General features: G+C 43.3%; 1 protein-coding gene across 1 annotated transcript in view; it reads left to right on the plus strand.

The window, feature by feature from the left end:
- The first annotated feature begins 204 nt into the window (after window positions 1-204).
- Window positions 205-18,257, plus strand: part of LOC120048479 (disintegrin and metalloproteinase domain-containing protein 15-like) — a 36,334-nt gene continuing 18,281 nt past the window's right edge. Inside the window, exons 1-14 of the mRNA XM_038994481.1 lie at window positions 205-880; window positions 5,015-5,118; window positions 12,352-12,428; window positions 12,680-12,758; window positions 12,910-12,986; window positions 13,968-14,178; window positions 14,338-14,403; window positions 14,555-14,626; window positions 15,834-16,003; window positions 16,160-16,244; window positions 16,366-16,514; window positions 16,719-16,896; window positions 17,490-17,582; window positions 17,953-18,148. Of these exons, the coding sequence (XP_038850409.1) occupies window positions 646-880; window positions 5,015-5,118; window positions 12,352-12,428; window positions 12,680-12,758; window positions 12,910-12,986; window positions 13,968-14,178; window positions 14,338-14,403; window positions 14,555-14,626; window positions 15,834-16,003; window positions 16,160-16,244; window positions 16,366-16,514; window positions 16,719-16,896; window positions 17,490-17,582; window positions 17,953-18,148 (1,792 nt within the window). The 5' untranslated portion in view covers window positions 205-645. The remainder of the gene's footprint in view (window positions 881-5,014; window positions 5,119-12,351; window positions 12,429-12,679; window positions 12,759-12,909; window positions 12,987-13,967; window positions 14,179-14,337; window positions 14,404-14,554; window positions 14,627-15,833; window positions 16,004-16,159; window positions 16,245-16,365; window positions 16,515-16,718; window positions 16,897-17,489; window positions 17,583-17,952; window positions 18,149-18,257) is intronic.

The raw sequence follows: 18,257 nt of genomic DNA on the forward strand, positions 1-18,257 counted from the left end.
GACTTTATAAATCGATTTTGTATTTTTAGAATTTGCTATATAGAAATGTTGTCAAGTTAGAATACGCGGCGGCTGTCTAAAATGTGACCGCAGAAAGATTCGGGCAGTAAAGAGTTAAAGCACAAGCGAAAATCCCGCCCTGTTCGGGGGTTGAAATGCGATTACACCATCGCTGTAAGCACGCACTCAGTCTTGTATGTGCGAAGCTGTCTGTCTTTCAGGAATTAAGATATTCTGAATAGTACTTTGAGAGTTTAACGAGATCACAGTGGGCTCATCTCCGCTACGGAATGGACATATGTTGTAGTAGCTCTGTGTGTGAAGGTAACGGTACTGGAAATATGACCTTGCGATAACGGCAGCCACGGACAGCGGGTCGGGCTTGGTTAGAGGTCTGTTACAGGACTTTATGGTGTGGGCTAATGGCGCAGGTGAATGAAGCCTCTTGAAATAAAGTCACACGTTCGATTGACTGGCACAAGCAACACTTCTGCTCTGCGCATGCATTTATGGATCGCTATCATGGACTTTCGCTTGACATTTGCCCCTGTAGGCAAATTGAGGTAGCCGTATAGTTGCCTCCAACAGAACCTGTGACCTTTCTCCGTTTTTGAATGCCTTGTTTTACACTTTTTTACGTTGACAATGTTTCTATCTCGAGCTCTGGTAACGTTGGTGCTACTTGAGACTGTAACATTTCGCGGTACTCAATCAAATACGTTACCTAGTAACCGTTTAGGATTGCTGGACGATGCCGATTTGCAGGAATATCTGCTGGCGGAAAGTCATATGAACTCAAAAAAGACAGAGATGGAGAAGCCACAAGAGAAGCTGTCTCCTTTGAACACAACAACAGTATCGTCTCACTCCTCACTTATAAGTAGGTATTTGTAGTAACCCTAATTTAGCCTAGGCAACTTCAAAGGAACTGTCATTAAAATGTAATTTCAGTCCCTGTCTGGGCACTCAAATTCACCAAAAACGACATTACATTTTAGGACTATTCTACAGTCAGTTAAACCTCTGTACTGGAGCCTAGCATACATGCTAATTACAATTAATATTTATCTGATACCTTTACTTTCTAAACACTTATAATAGCACGTTTCTAGTAAATCCGGGTGTAGGCCGGACTCGGACCCTGGCCCAGTGACTGTCAAGCCCAACATCTAGCGACCTGGTGAAGAGGTTCAGACCTTTTCACTTAATTGTTAAGATATTGGCTTGACAGTCGCTGGACACACATTCAAGTACCAGTTGTGGCAAATTCTCAAAAATATGTTGGAGGTGGTGTATGGTAGAGAAATAAACATAAAATTCTCTGGCAACAGCTCTGGTGGACATTCCTGCAGTCAGCATGCCAATTGCACGCTCCCTCAACTTGAGACATCTGTTGCATTGTGTTGTAACAAACCTGCACATTTTAGCGTGCCCTTTTATTGTCCCCAGCACAAGGTGTAATGTGTAATGATCATGCTGTTTAATCAGCTTCTTGATATTATTTTATTTATTTAACTTGGCAAGTCAGTTAAGAACTAATTCTAATTTACAATGACGACCTACCAAAAGGCCAAAGACCTCCTGTGGGGATGGGAGCAGGGATTTAAAAAATATATATATATATGCTACCATGTTGTGTTGCTACCATGCTATGTTGTTGACTTAGGTCTCTCTTTATGTAGTGTTGTGGTGTCTATCTTGTCATGTTTGTTTTGTCCTATATGACAAAACACACATGACAAGAGAGACACTACATAAAGAGAGACCTAAGTCAACAACATAGCATGGTAGCAAAACAACATGGTACAAACATTATTGGGCACAGACAACTACACAAAGGGCAAGAAGGTAGAGACAACAATACATCACGCAAAGCAGCCACAACTGCCAGTAAGAGTGTCCATGATTGAGTCTTTGAATGAAGAGATTGAGATAAAACTGTCTAGTTTGAGTGTTTGTTGCAGCTCGTTCCAGTCGCTAGCTGAAGCGAACTGAAAAGAGAGTGACCCAGGGATGTGTGTTCTTTGGGGACCTTTAACAGAATGTGACTGGCAGAACGGGTGTTGTATGTGGAGGATGAGGGCTGCAGTAGACATCTCAGATAGGGGGTAGTGAAGCCTAAGAGGGTTTTCTAAATAAGCATCAACCAGTGAGTCTTGCGACGGGTATACAGAGATGCCCAGTTTACAGAGGAGTATAGAGTGCAGTGATGTGTCCTATAAGGAGCATTGGTGGCAAATCTGATGGCCGAATGGTAAAGAACATCTAGCCGCTCGAGAGCACCCTTACCTGCTGATCTATACATTATGTCTCTAATCTAGCATGGGTAGGATGGTCATCTGAATCAGGGTTAGTTTGGCAGCTGGGGTGAAAGAGGAGCGAGTACGATAGAGGAAACCAAGTCTAGATTTAACTTTAGCCTGCAGCTTTGAAATGTGCTGAGAGAAGGACAGTGTACTGTCTAGCCATACTCCCAAGTACTTGTATGAGGTGGCTACCTCAATCTCTAAACCCTCAGAGGTAGTAATCACACCTGTGGGAAGAGGGGCATACTTCTTACCAAACCACATGACCTTTGTTTTGGAGGTGTTCAGATCAAGGTTAAGGGTAGAGAAAGCTTGTTGGACACTAAGAAATCTTTGTTGTAGAGCATTTAATACAAAATCTGGGGAGGGGCCAGCTGAGTATAAGACTGTATCATATCTTGGCAAAGGAGAAATGCTCACTAACAAGGATGTAAACAAATTTGTGCACAACATTTGAGAGAAATAAGCGTGTTGTACATATGGAAAATGTCTGCAGTCTTTTATTTCAGCTCATGAAAACATGTTGCGTTTATACTTTTGTTCAGTGTACAGTTGAAGTCGGAAGTTTACGTACACTTAGGTTGGAGTCAATTAAACTTGTTTTTCAACCACTCCACAAATTTCTTGTTAACAAACTACAGTTTGGGCAAGTTGGTTAGGACATTTACTTTGTGCATGACACAAGTAATTTTGCCAACAATTGTTTACAGACAGATTATTTGATTTATATTTCACTCTATCACAATTCCAGTGGGTCAGAAGTTTACATACATTAAGTTCACTGTGTCTTTAAACAGCTTGGAAAATTCCAGAAAATTATGTCATGGTGTTAGAAGCTTCTGATATGCTAATTGACATAATTTGAGTCACTTGGAGGTGTACCTGTGGATGTATTTCAAGGCATACCTTCAAACTCAGTGCCTCTGTGCTTGACACCAGGTGAAAATCAAAAGAAATCAGCCAAGACCTCAGAAACAAAATTGTAGACATCCACAAGTCTGGTTCATCCTTGGGAGCAATTTCCAAACGCCTGAAGGTACCACGTTCATCTGTACAAACAATAGTACACGTATAAACACCATGGGACCACGCAGCCGTCATACCGCTCAGGCAGGAAACGTGTTCTGTCTCCTAGAGATGAATGTACTTTGGTGCGAAAAGTGCAAATCAATCCCAAAACAACAACAAAGGACCTTGTGAAGATGCTGGAGGACACAGGTACAAAAGTATCTATATCCACAGTAAAACGAGTCCTATATCGACATAACCTGAAAGGCTGCTCAGCAAGGAGGAAGCCACTGTCCCAAAACCGCCATAAAAAAGCCAGACTACGGTTTGCAACTGCACATGGGGGCAAAGATTGTACTTTTTGGGGAAATGTCCTCTGGTCTGATGAAACAAAAATATAACTGTTTGGCCATAATGGCCATCGTTATGTTTGGAAGAAAAAGGGGGAGGCTTGAAAGCTGAAGAACACCATCCCAACCGTGAAGCACGGGGGTGGCACCATCATGTTGTGGGGGTGCTGTGATGAAGGAGGGACTGGTGCACTTCACAAAATAGATAGCATCATGAGGAAAGAAAATTATGTGGATATATTGAAGCAACATCTCAAGACATTAGTCAGGAAGTTAAAGCTTGGTTGCAAATGGGTCTTCCAAATGGACAAGGACCCCAAGCATACTTCCAAAATTGTGGCAAAATGGCTTAAGGACAACAAAGTCAAGGTATTGGAGTGGCCATCACAAAGCCCTGACCTCAAACCTGTAGAACATTTGTGTGCAGAACAAGGAGGCCTACAAACCTGACTCAGTTACACCAGCTCTGCCAGGAGGAATGGGCCAAAATTCACCCAACTTATTGTGGTAAACTTGTGGACGGCTACCCAACACGTTTGAACCAAGTTAAACAATTTAAAGGCAATGGTACCAAATACTAATGAAGTGTATGTAAACTTCTGAGCCACTGGGAATGTGAAGAAATAAATAAATCATTCTCTCTACTATTATTCTGACATTTCACATTCTTAAAGTAAAGTGGTGATCCTAATTGACCGAAGACAGGACATTTTTACTAGGATTAAATGTCAGGAATTGTGAAAAACTGAGTTTAAATGTATTTGGCTAAGGTGTATGTAAACTTCTGACTTGAACTGTACATAGGTAGGCTATTGTACTGAAGTTAATGCAGCTGTGTCTGTTTTATGTGTGTGTGAAGAAAGGAGTCAGCAGATATGCCTGCTAAGAAACAGAGAGCATGAGCTGTTATAAGCACATCTGGCATCACTGATTGGTTTGTGCAATTAGCTTGAATTGTACATGCTTAGTTAAGATTGTGATGCTGAGCTTTTTTCCTGGCATATTGAAACCATTTAATGAAAATTGTAGGTTTCCTGCATTTCCTACCCTAAGCCTGTATACCACATTAGTTTTTCCTTACTGCTAAGGGATATCCATCTGGGATATGGCTGACTTTATCTTAGCATTAGCATTGCCCCATGGGGAAGGGGGTTCACTGACTACTAGGACTGGGTAATAGGTTGCCATTAGCTGAGCATTTAGATTTTAGGGTCACTACTAGCATTAACAAAATAGTTTCTCCATCCGCTGATGTTATAGTATCAAACTGATATTTATTAATCTGAATATAGCGCCTCAAGGGACATAAGACAATATTTTCCTATGAATCCCATCTCTCCTTGTCCCCAGGTCCAGAGCACCACCATGGTAGTAGGCACGGCAAGCCACTGGAGAGGACCAGGCCCTTTGTCGTAGTGGACGGACACAAGAGAAGTCTGAGTGAGGCCTTGCAGGTGAGACTACAGACATCAAGAGAATGTGTGTGTGAGAGTATCGTTCTACACAGAGCCATACACATACACACTATTACTCTGGTCCTACTTCCACTACCTGCTTTCTATTTCCATGCGTACATGTTACCATTCTTCATTCAGTGATCCCAGAGCACTTTTATAAAGTGGCCTTTATTTTTGTTTAGATAGTATCAGAGGTTAATAACCATTATATTTTTACAGGTCCCATAGGAACTCCTAATTTTAAACTGCAGTTTTATATCTCAAACTAACATCAAACCCACACCTGGTTATTCCAATTGCAATGTGCGGCTCACATTTTTTTTCTATTTGAAGGTTGTCAGTGTTATGATGTTCTCCTCTCTGGGTGGAGTGAGTGATATGGGGGAATTCTTCAGGATATGATTTCAGACCTCCTGTCAGCTGCACAGGAAGTGTTCGTCCTCTTAAAGTGCCCCAGTCCCCCCCCACCTTCTTCAGATCATAGTTTTTATTCAGGAAGCTCCCTGTAAAATATGTCAAGGCGCCTACTTCCTTCCTCTATTATATTAGCACAAAAAAGGAAGCCAGACAGCAGACCCCCCCTCCTTTCCACACACACACACACACACACACACACACACACACACACACACAGAGGAAAGTAGAGAATAAGAGCATGACAGGGCTACAATTTTGCACATCACTTTTTAAGACGGCTACTGGATTGGAATGTTGACTTTCAAAAGGTCGAACCCCATTGGCAAAGCAGTCTCAATCAGGCACCCAGATGTTTGTTTACTGGTTTCAAAACACATCAGGGCACTGCACTGTCATACAAATAACACAGTTGAGTGGGCCTCATTGGCTAAGACTCAGCGGAGAGTCACTCCTAATTCCTACATTATTGTGTGGTTTATCCTCTGAATCACTGCAGTCATTGATGAATGAGTAGCCGTTTTTCACTTGTCATGAGGTTACTGCACCCACAGCCTACTGCTCATACTGATGAACATAACACCAGTGATTCACATACTCAGTCAAAATACATGCAACGTGTAACCATGGAAACTGGGATCTGTTTTTAGATTGTTTGTCAGAAATGAGAGGAAAGGTGGGGGATGGTGCCATATGGGAGGGGTGTGCCTGTGTGTGTCTGTTATACAAACTTTGTCCGTCCACCCTCATCAACACCCACCCATCCCCTGAACAATGTAATTCCTGTAACGCTCCATTTCCCAGTCTAGGGTATTCAAGTGATAAAGATCACTCCAACCTGAGCCAAGTGTGACATTGGAACTTAGAGCCACCACTTGTGCTCTAAATAGCACTAATTAAAGTATTTAAATTCACCACTCAGACTGAGTGCACTTACTTGAATGTAATCACCAGGATAGTGTGCAACTTCATCACGTTAAATGTAGATCTTTTATTTGTCTAGCAAAGCATGATTAGCTATAGATAAGATGATTGTAAATGTTCTCTCGAGGCAAAAAGATCTGAGTGTATATTCTTTGCATATCACTACCATGCTACAAATACAGATTATTATTCTAGTTAGTTCAAAAGAACTACGAGTTCCTTTTTGTTGAAATGCGTGTAACTCCCAGCCCAATTAGGATCTCAGATTGATTATACGTGAGTGAGATATTAAAGAAGAAAACATGCCAGTCACCACAGTGTTAGTTTAATTTCTTATGGTGGAGCAGGTGACTTGTGTCCTCTTGGGAGAGGACTTGACCTGAATAGCTTCTGTCAACGTTGAACCATGAATAGATCTACTTTGTCAAACAAACTTTCAGACAATTGCCACATTGATGTTGGAAATAAATGTTTTAAGAAGAAAATACAGACATGTATGACATGTTATCAGATTGCAGATAACCCTTTTTTTTTTGGGCTGCTGCTCAGTGCTCACCTCTCTGGTGCCTGCTATTATTAGCCTCCACACCAACTTGGTTATGAATGGATTTGTGACCGCACGCACGCACGCACGCGCGCGCGCGCACACACACACACACACACACACACACACACACACACACACACACACACACACACACACACACACACACACACACACACACACACACACACACACACACACACACGGAACTCTGATGTGTAAGGCGTGCAGCAGGGAGCTTCACCTTAATACAGCTTAAGGAGGGGATCTCAGCTAATTCAGATCCTGATCGCTCTGTGTTGACAGTGAAACCCTTTAACCTACCATTAAGACAGCTGTGTGTGTGTGAGGGGGGCATTATTGTCTTACACCCAAAGCATGGTAAGACTGATTCTTTATGTAAGGGGGGGGGGGGGGGGGGGGGGGCTCTTATCTACTTAAGAAAGTGTCTGTCAAGAGTCAACGTGGATCCAGATAGAAGCCCAATCTTGTGGTTCATTGCCACTAAGCTCAACTATATTCATTGATAACTTTAGTGAAGTGGGCAACATAGCCAAAACATTTGTGATTTACAGTACCCTACGAGCGTGGAGGGACTGTAAGAAATACCTGGGCATCTCCTCCCAAATATGTTCTCACTCGCCTATAGTAGGCAACCCAGACTTGCCAAAAGCCCTGAGAGATGCCAACTTTAATCTTTGGCATACTCTAGGAATCAGGACCTTTTCAGACCTATTTCATCAGAAGACCACTACACTGAAATCCTTTCAAGAGCTCTGCAATGAATTCAATGTGCCAAGATCCCATTTTTTTAAATATCTACAAATTAGACATGTCATCTCCTCATTTACTTCCAAGAGGAGGTTTAGAACTCAGTTGAATGAAGTTGAAACCCTTCTTGTCACAGCACAATCCATTAAAGGCAAAATATCCTATATCTATAGACTCCTTTCTGAGAAAGGAGGCTCCTCCTTTACTCCTTTGAAAATAATATGGGAAAAGGACCTTGGTCTGACTATCAGTGATGAGTTATGGGCGGAGGTTTGCGACAGGGTATACTGCTCCTCTACTAATGTAAAAATGAAAGAATCTAATTACAAATTTTTGTACAAATTTTATTACACTCCCCTGAGACTCCATAAAATGAAAACAGACATTTCTCCTAACTGTAATAGATGTACCTCTGAAAGTGGAACCTATATGCATGTATTTTGGAGCTGTAAAGAGATTGCCAGATTTTGGCAATCTATACATACTGCTGCACAGAAAATACTAGATGTACAGTTTGATATGACCCCGTGTCTCTACCTTCTTAATGCCCAGCAGGACTTTGTTCTTGATCCTGACAGAGAAAATTTGCTCATGACCATTACATACTTTGCTAAGAAATGTATTCTTCTATTGTGGGCCTCTAATACTTCTCCTACATTTAAAATGTGGATTGACCAGATTGTTGACTTTCTCCCTCTTGAAAAGCTCACGTATGACCTCCACAAGAGACAGCCCAAGTTTGATAGACTCTGGTCTCCACTACTCAACTATATTTCAAATTGGACAGAGTGAATAGGGGAATCAGGGAGATGAGCAGATGCGTGTTGTGTAAGGTGCTGTAAAATCTAAAAACTAATTATTGGCTCGTCATCTCAGCTAAGGCTGGAAATAGCTAATAAGAACCTTGATAGTGCTGCTGCAAGTTCTATAATTTAAATTTTGTTATAATTATTATTTGTGTGTGTATGTATGTATGTATGTGTATATATATATATATATATATATATATATATATATATATATATATATATATATATACATATATAAAACAATTTTTTATTATTATTATTATTATTATTTTTTTTAAGTCACATCTGTGAATGTGGAATGTGTTTGGTTGGTTGATTGAAAACTTAATAAAACTTTAAATTGAAAAAAAAAGAAAGTGTCTGTAGGGAAAGTGTTTCACTAGGATGTGTGGTGTATTGAGCCGGGTAAAGAATGGTCTTGAGTTAATCCCCAACCGGGGTCGTGTTTATATAACCAGATCATTCATTATACCCCAAAAGTAATTCAAATCACTGAGTACTTCTCTGAGCCCAAGTGAAGGTAATGCAAGTAGGCAGGCTACTACTTAAATGGGAACGAATCACTTGTTTCCTATTTGTGAGGTTAGTTCTGGATATCCATGCACAGCAGTAAAGAAACAGTCAGAGGCAGACATGAGTTCCAGTGAAATGGTTTTCACTCTTGCCTTCATACCACCATCTGTTGAACATTTATAAACCAGGACGTGTTGACTCTCTGGTTCATCGATATTAATCAGTCAAGTGCTAGGGAAGGGGAGAAGAGCCAGCAAACACCACATTCCCTTTGGGACTGGAGTTGAATGCGACACTCCTCTACCTCATGTTGCCCATTGTACATGAATTCACTTGGCTGTTATTGTAATGCAAAGGGGTACACAAGTCATGAACTAACCCAGAGATTTCCCCCAGATAGTGGACAGGCACACTCCATTCACATGCCCAGACTTGATCCATAAACAGGATCCAGGGCTGCTCTGGGTCAGACTAAATAACAGAGAAGCACTACAGGGACTGAGGAAGACAGACATCCCAGGAGCTGACTGATTGTATTTCCCTCCCTCGCACTCTTTCGCTGAGCTGAAAGAGCTGGAGAGGAATCACGACTCGCCCTGTCCCTCCCTTCCTCCGTTACACCTCCTCCGCCCCTTGTCCCCTCTCCTCCTCCCTGGTTTATTTCTTCTGCTGTGGGTCACAAGCAGCTCTGCGTCTGAATGGACCCCACCCAGCATTCATGTGGCGGTGAGCTCATCTTGTTACTAGCAGGAGGTCACGGCCTGGGACATTTACCTCACTGAAGGAGAGGGAGGAAATAAGAGGAGGAGAGGGTGAAGGTAGAGAGAGTGGTGGAAGGAGAGGTAATGGCAGCAGAGATGGAGTGGATATGGTTATCGATAGGATAAAGAATGACAGAGGTGAGAGAGGTGAGAGAGAGGTGAAAGTGGAATGCCAGTGAGCGTGAAACGAGAGACCAGTTGCAAGTGTGAGGTAAGGATTCAGAAGGAGGAAGAGGGGGGGGAGAAGAGAAGGTAGAGACAAGGAGAGAAATGAAAGAGAATTTGTAATGCTCAAAGAAGAGGGAGAGAGTGAGAAAGGGAGAAGTGAGGCAATGACAAACAAAGTGTGGAGAGGGTGGGTGTTTCTTGGCTGAGCTCCAGATATTTGGGTGTGATCCTCCACTAGAGCCCTGAACAGATGTAGCTCTGCTCTGCTCTGGAAGGAGCCCTGTTTCTACTCTGACCTCTCACCCCAAAACCACAATCCGAGGCAGCTTGCCAAAAGATGCAGATGTACACACTCTCTCAAACATGTGCTGTATGTCTTCCTATCTCTTTCTCTCCCTATCTCTTTCTCACCCTTAATCTTTATTCTCTTTGGACGCATAACTGACATTACTGTAGTTTGTTTTTTGCCTTGTAGTTTTTAGCCAGATCTCCACCATTGTGCTTGGAGTCTTTGTTGGTTACCCATTGGACTCTTTCCCTGGCAGTACAAAAACACAGACCCACCCAACATAACTCAGTCACACTCTCCTTACATACTGTGGTGAATGACCTCACCAAAGCCCTCTGATTATAATAAAGACTATAGAAACTGGAAATAGACCAGAGTTATGTTTTCATCCAAATGTATTGGAAATCCCCCTCAATTATCAGCATCTACTTCTGGGATTCTTCTTGGATTATGATATTCTTGGATGTGGAACCAGTTACATTTTGTACATATCCAATGACTTGGTTCCAGTGTGAATAGTTATGTTATTACTAATAGCCTCTTAGAGCCTATGGTACAGGGACACAATTGTATGTATCATATGAACCATGATGTTGTTAAAGTATTTCTGGGACTGTGGACAGTAGAATACTTCTTAGTGAATTGGGTGTAAGTTGTTCTTGGACTTGAGTACCCGGCAATGACATTATCCTGCATGATTTCGCCGGTCCACAGAAGATTTAGACTCTCTGGTTCCTCATAGTCACTAACCGCTACTTGGAACTGAACAGACCTCTCTGTGATACTGTCACCACTAGTACTGCCTGTACTCCTAGGTCTAGTCCCATTTCCAAGTCTGATCCTCTGCCAATTCCTGTCAGTTAGCTGGAGAGGAGAAAGCGAGGAAGCAGCACTCTGCGGTGGGGAAGGAGGGAAGCGCCAACAGGAAGGGTTTCACTTACTCACTGTCTTCATAGGTGGAGCCGTTCAATGCGCTAGAAAATGACTGAATGGCAGGAAGAGAGACGGTGTTAGTTCCCGCTGGGGGGAATGACTGTAATGAGATGGAAGCGCAGGGGAAACGGACATGAAAAGAGGGAGAGGACGTAATTTACACACCGCCGCCTTGCGTTCGGTGAGAGAAATATGCAGCAGGCAAAGGAAGTCCATTTATAGCCTGATCCTTAGTGCCTATGAGGGGTAACCCTGGCTGACAGTCTGATTCAGCTCATTTGGGCTCTAGTATTGTGCTTAGGTGCCTGTGCCAATCAAGGACTGGGTGCTGCACGCATTTAGAGACTGGGTCTATTTTAGAGAGCATGCAGGTGTAAGCGTTGACAGGTAATGCTCAGGGGCGGCTGCAGCCATAGACAAAGTATAACTTTAATCGCACCATCTCATTTCATGTCCGCTGACTGGTTTGATGGGATGAGTATTGATTGGCTGAAGGGATTCAAAGTATATAGTATTATCCAATTTGAGCGTTGCGTAATAATGGAACTTTAGTGCGGAGAAAGGATGAGCGCTCCATAGCTGTCTACTACATCTGAAATGTTGTCCATCAGCCTCGAAAGGATATAGGTCATTGTGTACATAACATGCTCTTTATGAACTATGCAGGACTTCCTAAGCCTCAATCCTTTAAACTTTGCAGGGTTAATAAAAAAGACCACATGGTGGTACTGGATATTACTGCTGTTTCACTAAGAAGATTGTCCCTTTGCCCCGTTTGCCACTTCAAGCTGCTCTTGGCTGCATTCGCTCATTAAGACACTCATCACGTGCTAATCATGAATACACCATGTTGAAACATTGAGTGATTACAATAACAACAACAGCAAACAAAGTCATTGCTGGAAAGATTTTGTTGGACAATGAGTTCATTTGGTCACACAAGGTCCTTGTTCCCCTTTAGCACAACAGTTGTTAGGGGGAAGTGTCCAACCGTATTTTCCTAATACAGTTAGTTCAATTATCCACTGACTTATGAGGATGAAAATCACAGTACACATTACCAGGTGTATGTTTCTTTTCCTTTTTTTCTCTTCCTTTTCACAGAACGGTCACCCAGACAAGCTACAGTGTGGTCTTCAATTTGGAGGCAGCATCTATCTTTTGGACCTGGAGAAAAACCAGTACGCTCACGAACAAAATATACTAAATTTTAAAATATCAGAAGACTAAAATATATGTAATCATAAGCTTTAGCTATCTGAATGGGGAGTTGTGATGCAGAAATGCCCCAACCTTTGCCATCGTTGAGTTAAGACTTCATAGTTTCAAAAAGGGATTTATCATCATCAACAATAAAATGTTCAGACTTCAGACAAATCTTCAGAGGAAGTAGTCTGAATGAATGTACAGTAACCCTGTCCTCTCCCTGCAGTGATCTCCTGCCCAAGCCCCCCAATGTCTTCTACTACCTCCCTAATGGCACTGGGGTTTCTTTAGAGGAGAGCACAGTGGTAAGTAATGTGTTGTAAATGTTCTGATTTGTTATAGGTAGAATTGTTAAAGGGGTTGTTATGAAAACGGCAAGTTAGTTCATATGAGCTTGGATAATAATGTCATCATTATATTATGTTGACTACTCTCTCCCTGGTTGTTATCTCCTAGACTCACTGCTACTACCACGGCTCAGTGAGGGGCTTCCCACAGTCCAGGGTGGCTCTCAGTACCTGCTCTGGACTCAGGTAATAATATCAACTTTAACTCTCTGTCAAAACTACAGGATGGTATGCAGCTTGTCAAAATTAGGATAATTTCCCCTGTCAATTTCCCCTTTCCCTGTCACTATCCAAAGGAATGTACATTTTCACAAGACTTCACAAGCAAAGCAACAGCATGCGAACAATGTTCCCTGTAGATGTACCCAGTCAACATTCTTGATTTGAGAATGGTGTCCATGGAAGTGAGATCATACAAATTCATACTATGTAATCATGCCTTTTAGGTTTTCCATTAAGAAATAGAGCCTAACAGCTCAATAAGTTTACCCGCATTACCTTATGATCTTAAGCATATGCATTTCATTATCTGTTATGTAATGGTTCATGCATTTAAAACCAGTAAAGTAATATAAACAGGAGTCAGTCAGCCTTATCCCACTTAATCGCCCTCCTCAGTTACTCCCTTTGTGGTGCACTATATGGCGAACCTATTATTATAAAGGGGAAGTCTTTACTAAGGGCACTTCACCTTTGCCTGCAGTACGGACAACGTCATGGTTATGTGAGCGTCATGGTTATGTGAGTGGGGCGGAATGATCGACCATGAGGTGGCTTTAATCCAATTCAGATTAATCAGAAAGAACTCTGACCTCAAGCATACTAATCACCCGATTTGAGAAAGCGCCAGTTTTAATCTGGGGTCCCTTCCGGTGACTTGGATACTTTAGGGATATCCAAATGAACTTGGCGGAAATCCATGGGAAATCCTCTTGACCTTTATTTTGAGTTGGAGTTATTTAGAGCTCTTTACTCACGTGGGCAGACCGTGTGGCCATATACTCGGTTTAGGGTCATGTTTATGTAGCAAAGGTAATTTGGTTGCTAGCAGAGCCTTGAACAATGTCCTCACCTGAAGTAACTGTATTTACTTGGAACTTGGACACCATTTTCTCCCCCTGTTGACTCCCTGTTGAGTGAGTCCCTGTTTATTCCCCTCTCCCTCAGGGGTGTGGTGGCTATCAACTCCACCCTGAGCTTTGAGCTGCAGCCTGAGGAAGACCACGAGGAGGGGGCAGAGGAGAGTGGAGGGGAGGAGGAGGAGGGGATGCACCTGCTTTACTTCACCAGACCTCTGGAGAGGGGTAATGTTGGGGGCTGTGGGGTGTCCCATACACCTGTACCCCCCATCCACATCCCACCACAAGTCCCACACAGGGTGAGAGGTGCTGGAAGCACAATCAAATGTTTATCTAGGGATTGGAACTACTAATGTTTTCGCCACTGCTGGAAATACCATACTGACTTCCCTGAATTGTCGACAACATACTGTACATTGGCCCGAATGTCTTTTGTTTACACTTTGCTTTTTTTGTAGAGTAAAAGGGACATTCTCTCAGAGACCAAGTACATAGAGCTTGTGCTTGTAGCTGATCACGAAGAGGTAATGTACGATAAGGCTAATGTACGACAATGCCCCTTAGTGTAAGCAAGGCACTGACATAGCTGCACTTTGAAGAGACCCCAGTACATTTAGACCAATCCCATCATGTTCTGTCTCTATTGTCCTAATCAATAACTGCTCTGTTTTACAGTACCTTAACTACCAGAAAATCAACAAGACTATCATCTATCGAATGCTGGATGTGGCCAACCAAGTAGACTGGGTATGTAACCTAATAGTAAAGTGGTCTCCTTTTTACCTCATTTAACACCTGATTTACTTAACAAAAGCCACATCTCAATAAGTGGTCCAGGTAATTCCTGACATGGCACAAGTGGGGGGTGGGCCTTACTTTTTCTGTCATCTACTGCTTCTCTATTGTTCCTCAAGCAAGCGGGAGGCTGACGATATCACGTATTCCCAACAGACCAACTCCTTGAATGCCCTACTCCTTGAAGTTTGCAGGTGTCTAAAAAACATTTATTTTGCTAAAAACACATTTTTCGCCCTTTAGTGTGTGTACTTTACTGTATTTATACTTGGGATATTGCTTTTCAAAAGTAAAAGAAATCGCTGGAGGATGTCTTAAGTATTAACCATATACACCCAGTTTATTAGGTACAGCATCCCGTTCATGAAAATGGTTGGCTCCTACATACAGTGTGTCACGTGGCTTGCTGTATATAGCAGGCAGACTGGCATCAAGGCATTCAGTTAGTGTTCGATTGAATGTTAAAATGGGCAAAACGAGTGACCTAAGCGACTTTGAGCGTTGTATGATTGTTGGTGCCAGGCGCGCTGGATCCAGTATCTCAGAAACGGCTGGCCTCCTCGGCTTTTCACGCATGACAGTGTGTAAGATTTACAGAGAATAGTGCGACAAACAAAAAAACATCCAGTCAGCGGCAGTCCTGTGGGCGAAAACAGCTCGATGAGCGGTCAAAGGAGAAGGACAAGAATCTCACACACAACTCGTCAGTCCTTTTTGTGGATGTGCTATTACAGCAGACGACAACACCTGGTTCCACTCCTATCAGCTAAAAGCAAGAAGAAGCGTCTCCAGTGGGCACGCTATCACCAACACTGGACAATTGAGGAGTGGAAAAACATTGCCTGGTCCAACTTAACCCGGTTCCTGTTGTGTCATGGTGATGGCAGAGTCAGTATTTGGCGTAGGCAGCATGAATCCATGGCACCGTCCTGCCTGGTGACAACGGTACAGGCTGGTGGCAGTGGTGTAATAGTGTGGGGAACGTATTCCTGGCACACATTAGATCCCTTGATACCAATTGAGCAATGTTTCCATGCCCCAAAGAATTCAGGCTGTTATGGAGCCAAAGGGATATCCGACCCGGTACTAGATGGGTGTACCTAATAAACTTTATATTTTCATTGGTTTGTCATGGTGGTTCTCATCTACCCCTCTCTAGTTCTACCGGCCGCTGAGTGTGCGTGTGGCTCTAACTGGGCTGGAGATCTGGAGTGACCAGGATAAGATCCAGGTTGACAAGAGTCCTTCAGACACCCTCAACCGCTTCCTAGAGTGGCGCACCAGAGAGCTGCTGCCCCGCCTGCGCCACGACAATGCTCAGCTCATTATGTGAGTAGTCAAATGGACTTGGTTGGAGGTTATCGGTGCCTTTCTCACACTTGTACATTATGGAAGCAGATCCATCCCAAATACATGAATATACCAGTGGATGACCTCTTTGTGAAAATAGACTAACTAGAACTGTATGTGTTTGATCTGTTCCAGGGGGGAGTCATTTGATGGAACTACAGTGGGAATGGCATCTCAGTCTTCCATGTGCTCCAAGGACCGGTCAGGAGGGGTCAATGTGGTGAGTTAGTTAGCTTCAGTTAGGTTTATCAGTGGAGTAGAGGGGTAACTGCCCCACAGTGACAGTATGAGTCTGGTAGTTGACTGACTCTGTTATTCTCCCTCTCCCTCTCTGTGTGCAGGATCACCTGGTCAGTGTACTGGGGGTGGCGTCCACCATTGCCCATGAGCTCGGGCACAATCTGGGCATGAATCATGACACGGCCGACCGGCGCTGCCAGTGTCAGAACGAGCCACGCCTGGGAGGCTGCATCATGGAGCCATCTACTGGGTGAGGGGCTAGGGGGCTATGGTGGGCTAGGTTTGACATGCATTACAAAAGCACCAGGCCATGCAAAGTCAATGATGCAAAACAGAAAGGGTCAGTTATGTGCAGCTCAGTTGCCTTGTATTATGTTAATTTTAATGCACTTGTAAGAAGCTCTGGATAAGAGCATCCACTAAATGTCTTGTTCTCTTTGCCCCTCTGACCCAGGTTCATGCCAGGCCAGCTGTTCAGCAGCTGCAGTGCCAGAGACCTGTCCCTCAGCCTGCTCCATGGTGGGGGGATGTGCCTCTTCAACATGCCCCAGCCTGAGAAACTGCTGGGGGGGCCACGCTGTGGAAACCTCTACGTGGAGAAGGGAGAGGAGTGTGACTGCGGCCTGCTGGATGTATGTTGGACAGTAAATTTGATAATTTTAGGGAGGACAGCATAGCTCACCATAGATGCAGGTTGACATTTATTTTGATGACTCTTGCCCTGGAGGCAGCACTGAGCGGTTTCCTCTAGATGGGCCAGCTGTTAAGTCAAAATTGGCTATATCATACAAAAATGTGCTTTTTGGTCTTAATTTAAGGTTTGGCGTAAGGTTAGCAGTGTGGTCAGGGTTAAGGTTCGGGTTAGGTTTAGGTTTAAAATCTGATTTTATGACTTTGTGGATGTGCCAGCTACTGACCACCCTGCAGAGCTGCCTCCAGGACAAGATTCATCACAATGAACACCAACCTGCCACCATAGATGATAATTCAATGAACAGACTTTATGATTTAGGTCAGGGGTATTCAATCAGGGGGCCCGCAAAAATATATATATAAATGACACATTTTATTTTGTTATTTCAATGTTGATATTACTATCTTATGATTGGGGTCCCTGGGTCGCAGTTTGCCTGGGAGGGGATCCCTGGAAAAGAAAAGGTTGAAGAGCCCTAACTTTAGGGTTTAGGATGAATTATTAAGTGTCTCTGTCTCTCTGGATGTCCAGGAGTGTAACGATCCCTGCTGCAACGCCACCACCTGTAAACTGGTTCCTGGGGCCCAGTGTTCCTCCGATGGCATCTGTTGTGACAACTGCAAGGTGGGCAAGCCTCTCTCCCTCTGTCTCCTTCACTGAACCCTTACTGACACACACTCACACATTCAACCTCATCACTGAACACACTACTGAACACCTACATTTAAATCAGCTCAGGTCGTTAGTATCATATTTATTATAATCATATATGTTATAACTCAGATTGTTATGTTCTTGTCTATTACGGTTCTGTATTTTGTCATGTATTTGTATGTTTTATGTGGACACCAGGAAGAGTAGCTGCTGCATGTGGAATAGCTAATAGTGATCCTAATAAACTAAACTGTTACATGATCTATCACAAGAAGCTGAACAAAGGTCCAAATCATAAACCCCTTTACTGATCTACTGTCTATTTTCTCTGTCTGACCAGCTGCGTTCAGGTGGATGGATGTGTCGGCAGCCCCTGGGGGAGTGTGACCTCCCAGAGCACTGCACCGGTACCTCTCCCTACTGCCCCCCCAACGTGTTCCTGCAGAACGGCGAGCCCTGCGAGGAAGGCTCCTCCTACTGCTACAGCGGTGTCTGCGCCAGCTTCAACACACAGTGCCAGATGTTGTGGGGACCTAGTGAGTTACACTATTGGTCAAATGTTCTGGACCCGATAACCATTATGATTGATACCACTGTGGGGAGCTAGTGGCTAGTTATTTGGACTTGTTTCAGTACTTTGACAAA

Source organism: Salvelinus namaycush, chromosome 5, assembly GCF_016432855.1.
Source record: "Salvelinus namaycush isolate Seneca chromosome 5, SaNama_1.0, whole genome shotgun sequence".
In the NCBI taxonomy this organism is placed as follows: domain Eukaryota; kingdom Metazoa; phylum Chordata; class Actinopteri; order Salmoniformes; family Salmonidae; genus Salvelinus; species Salvelinus namaycush.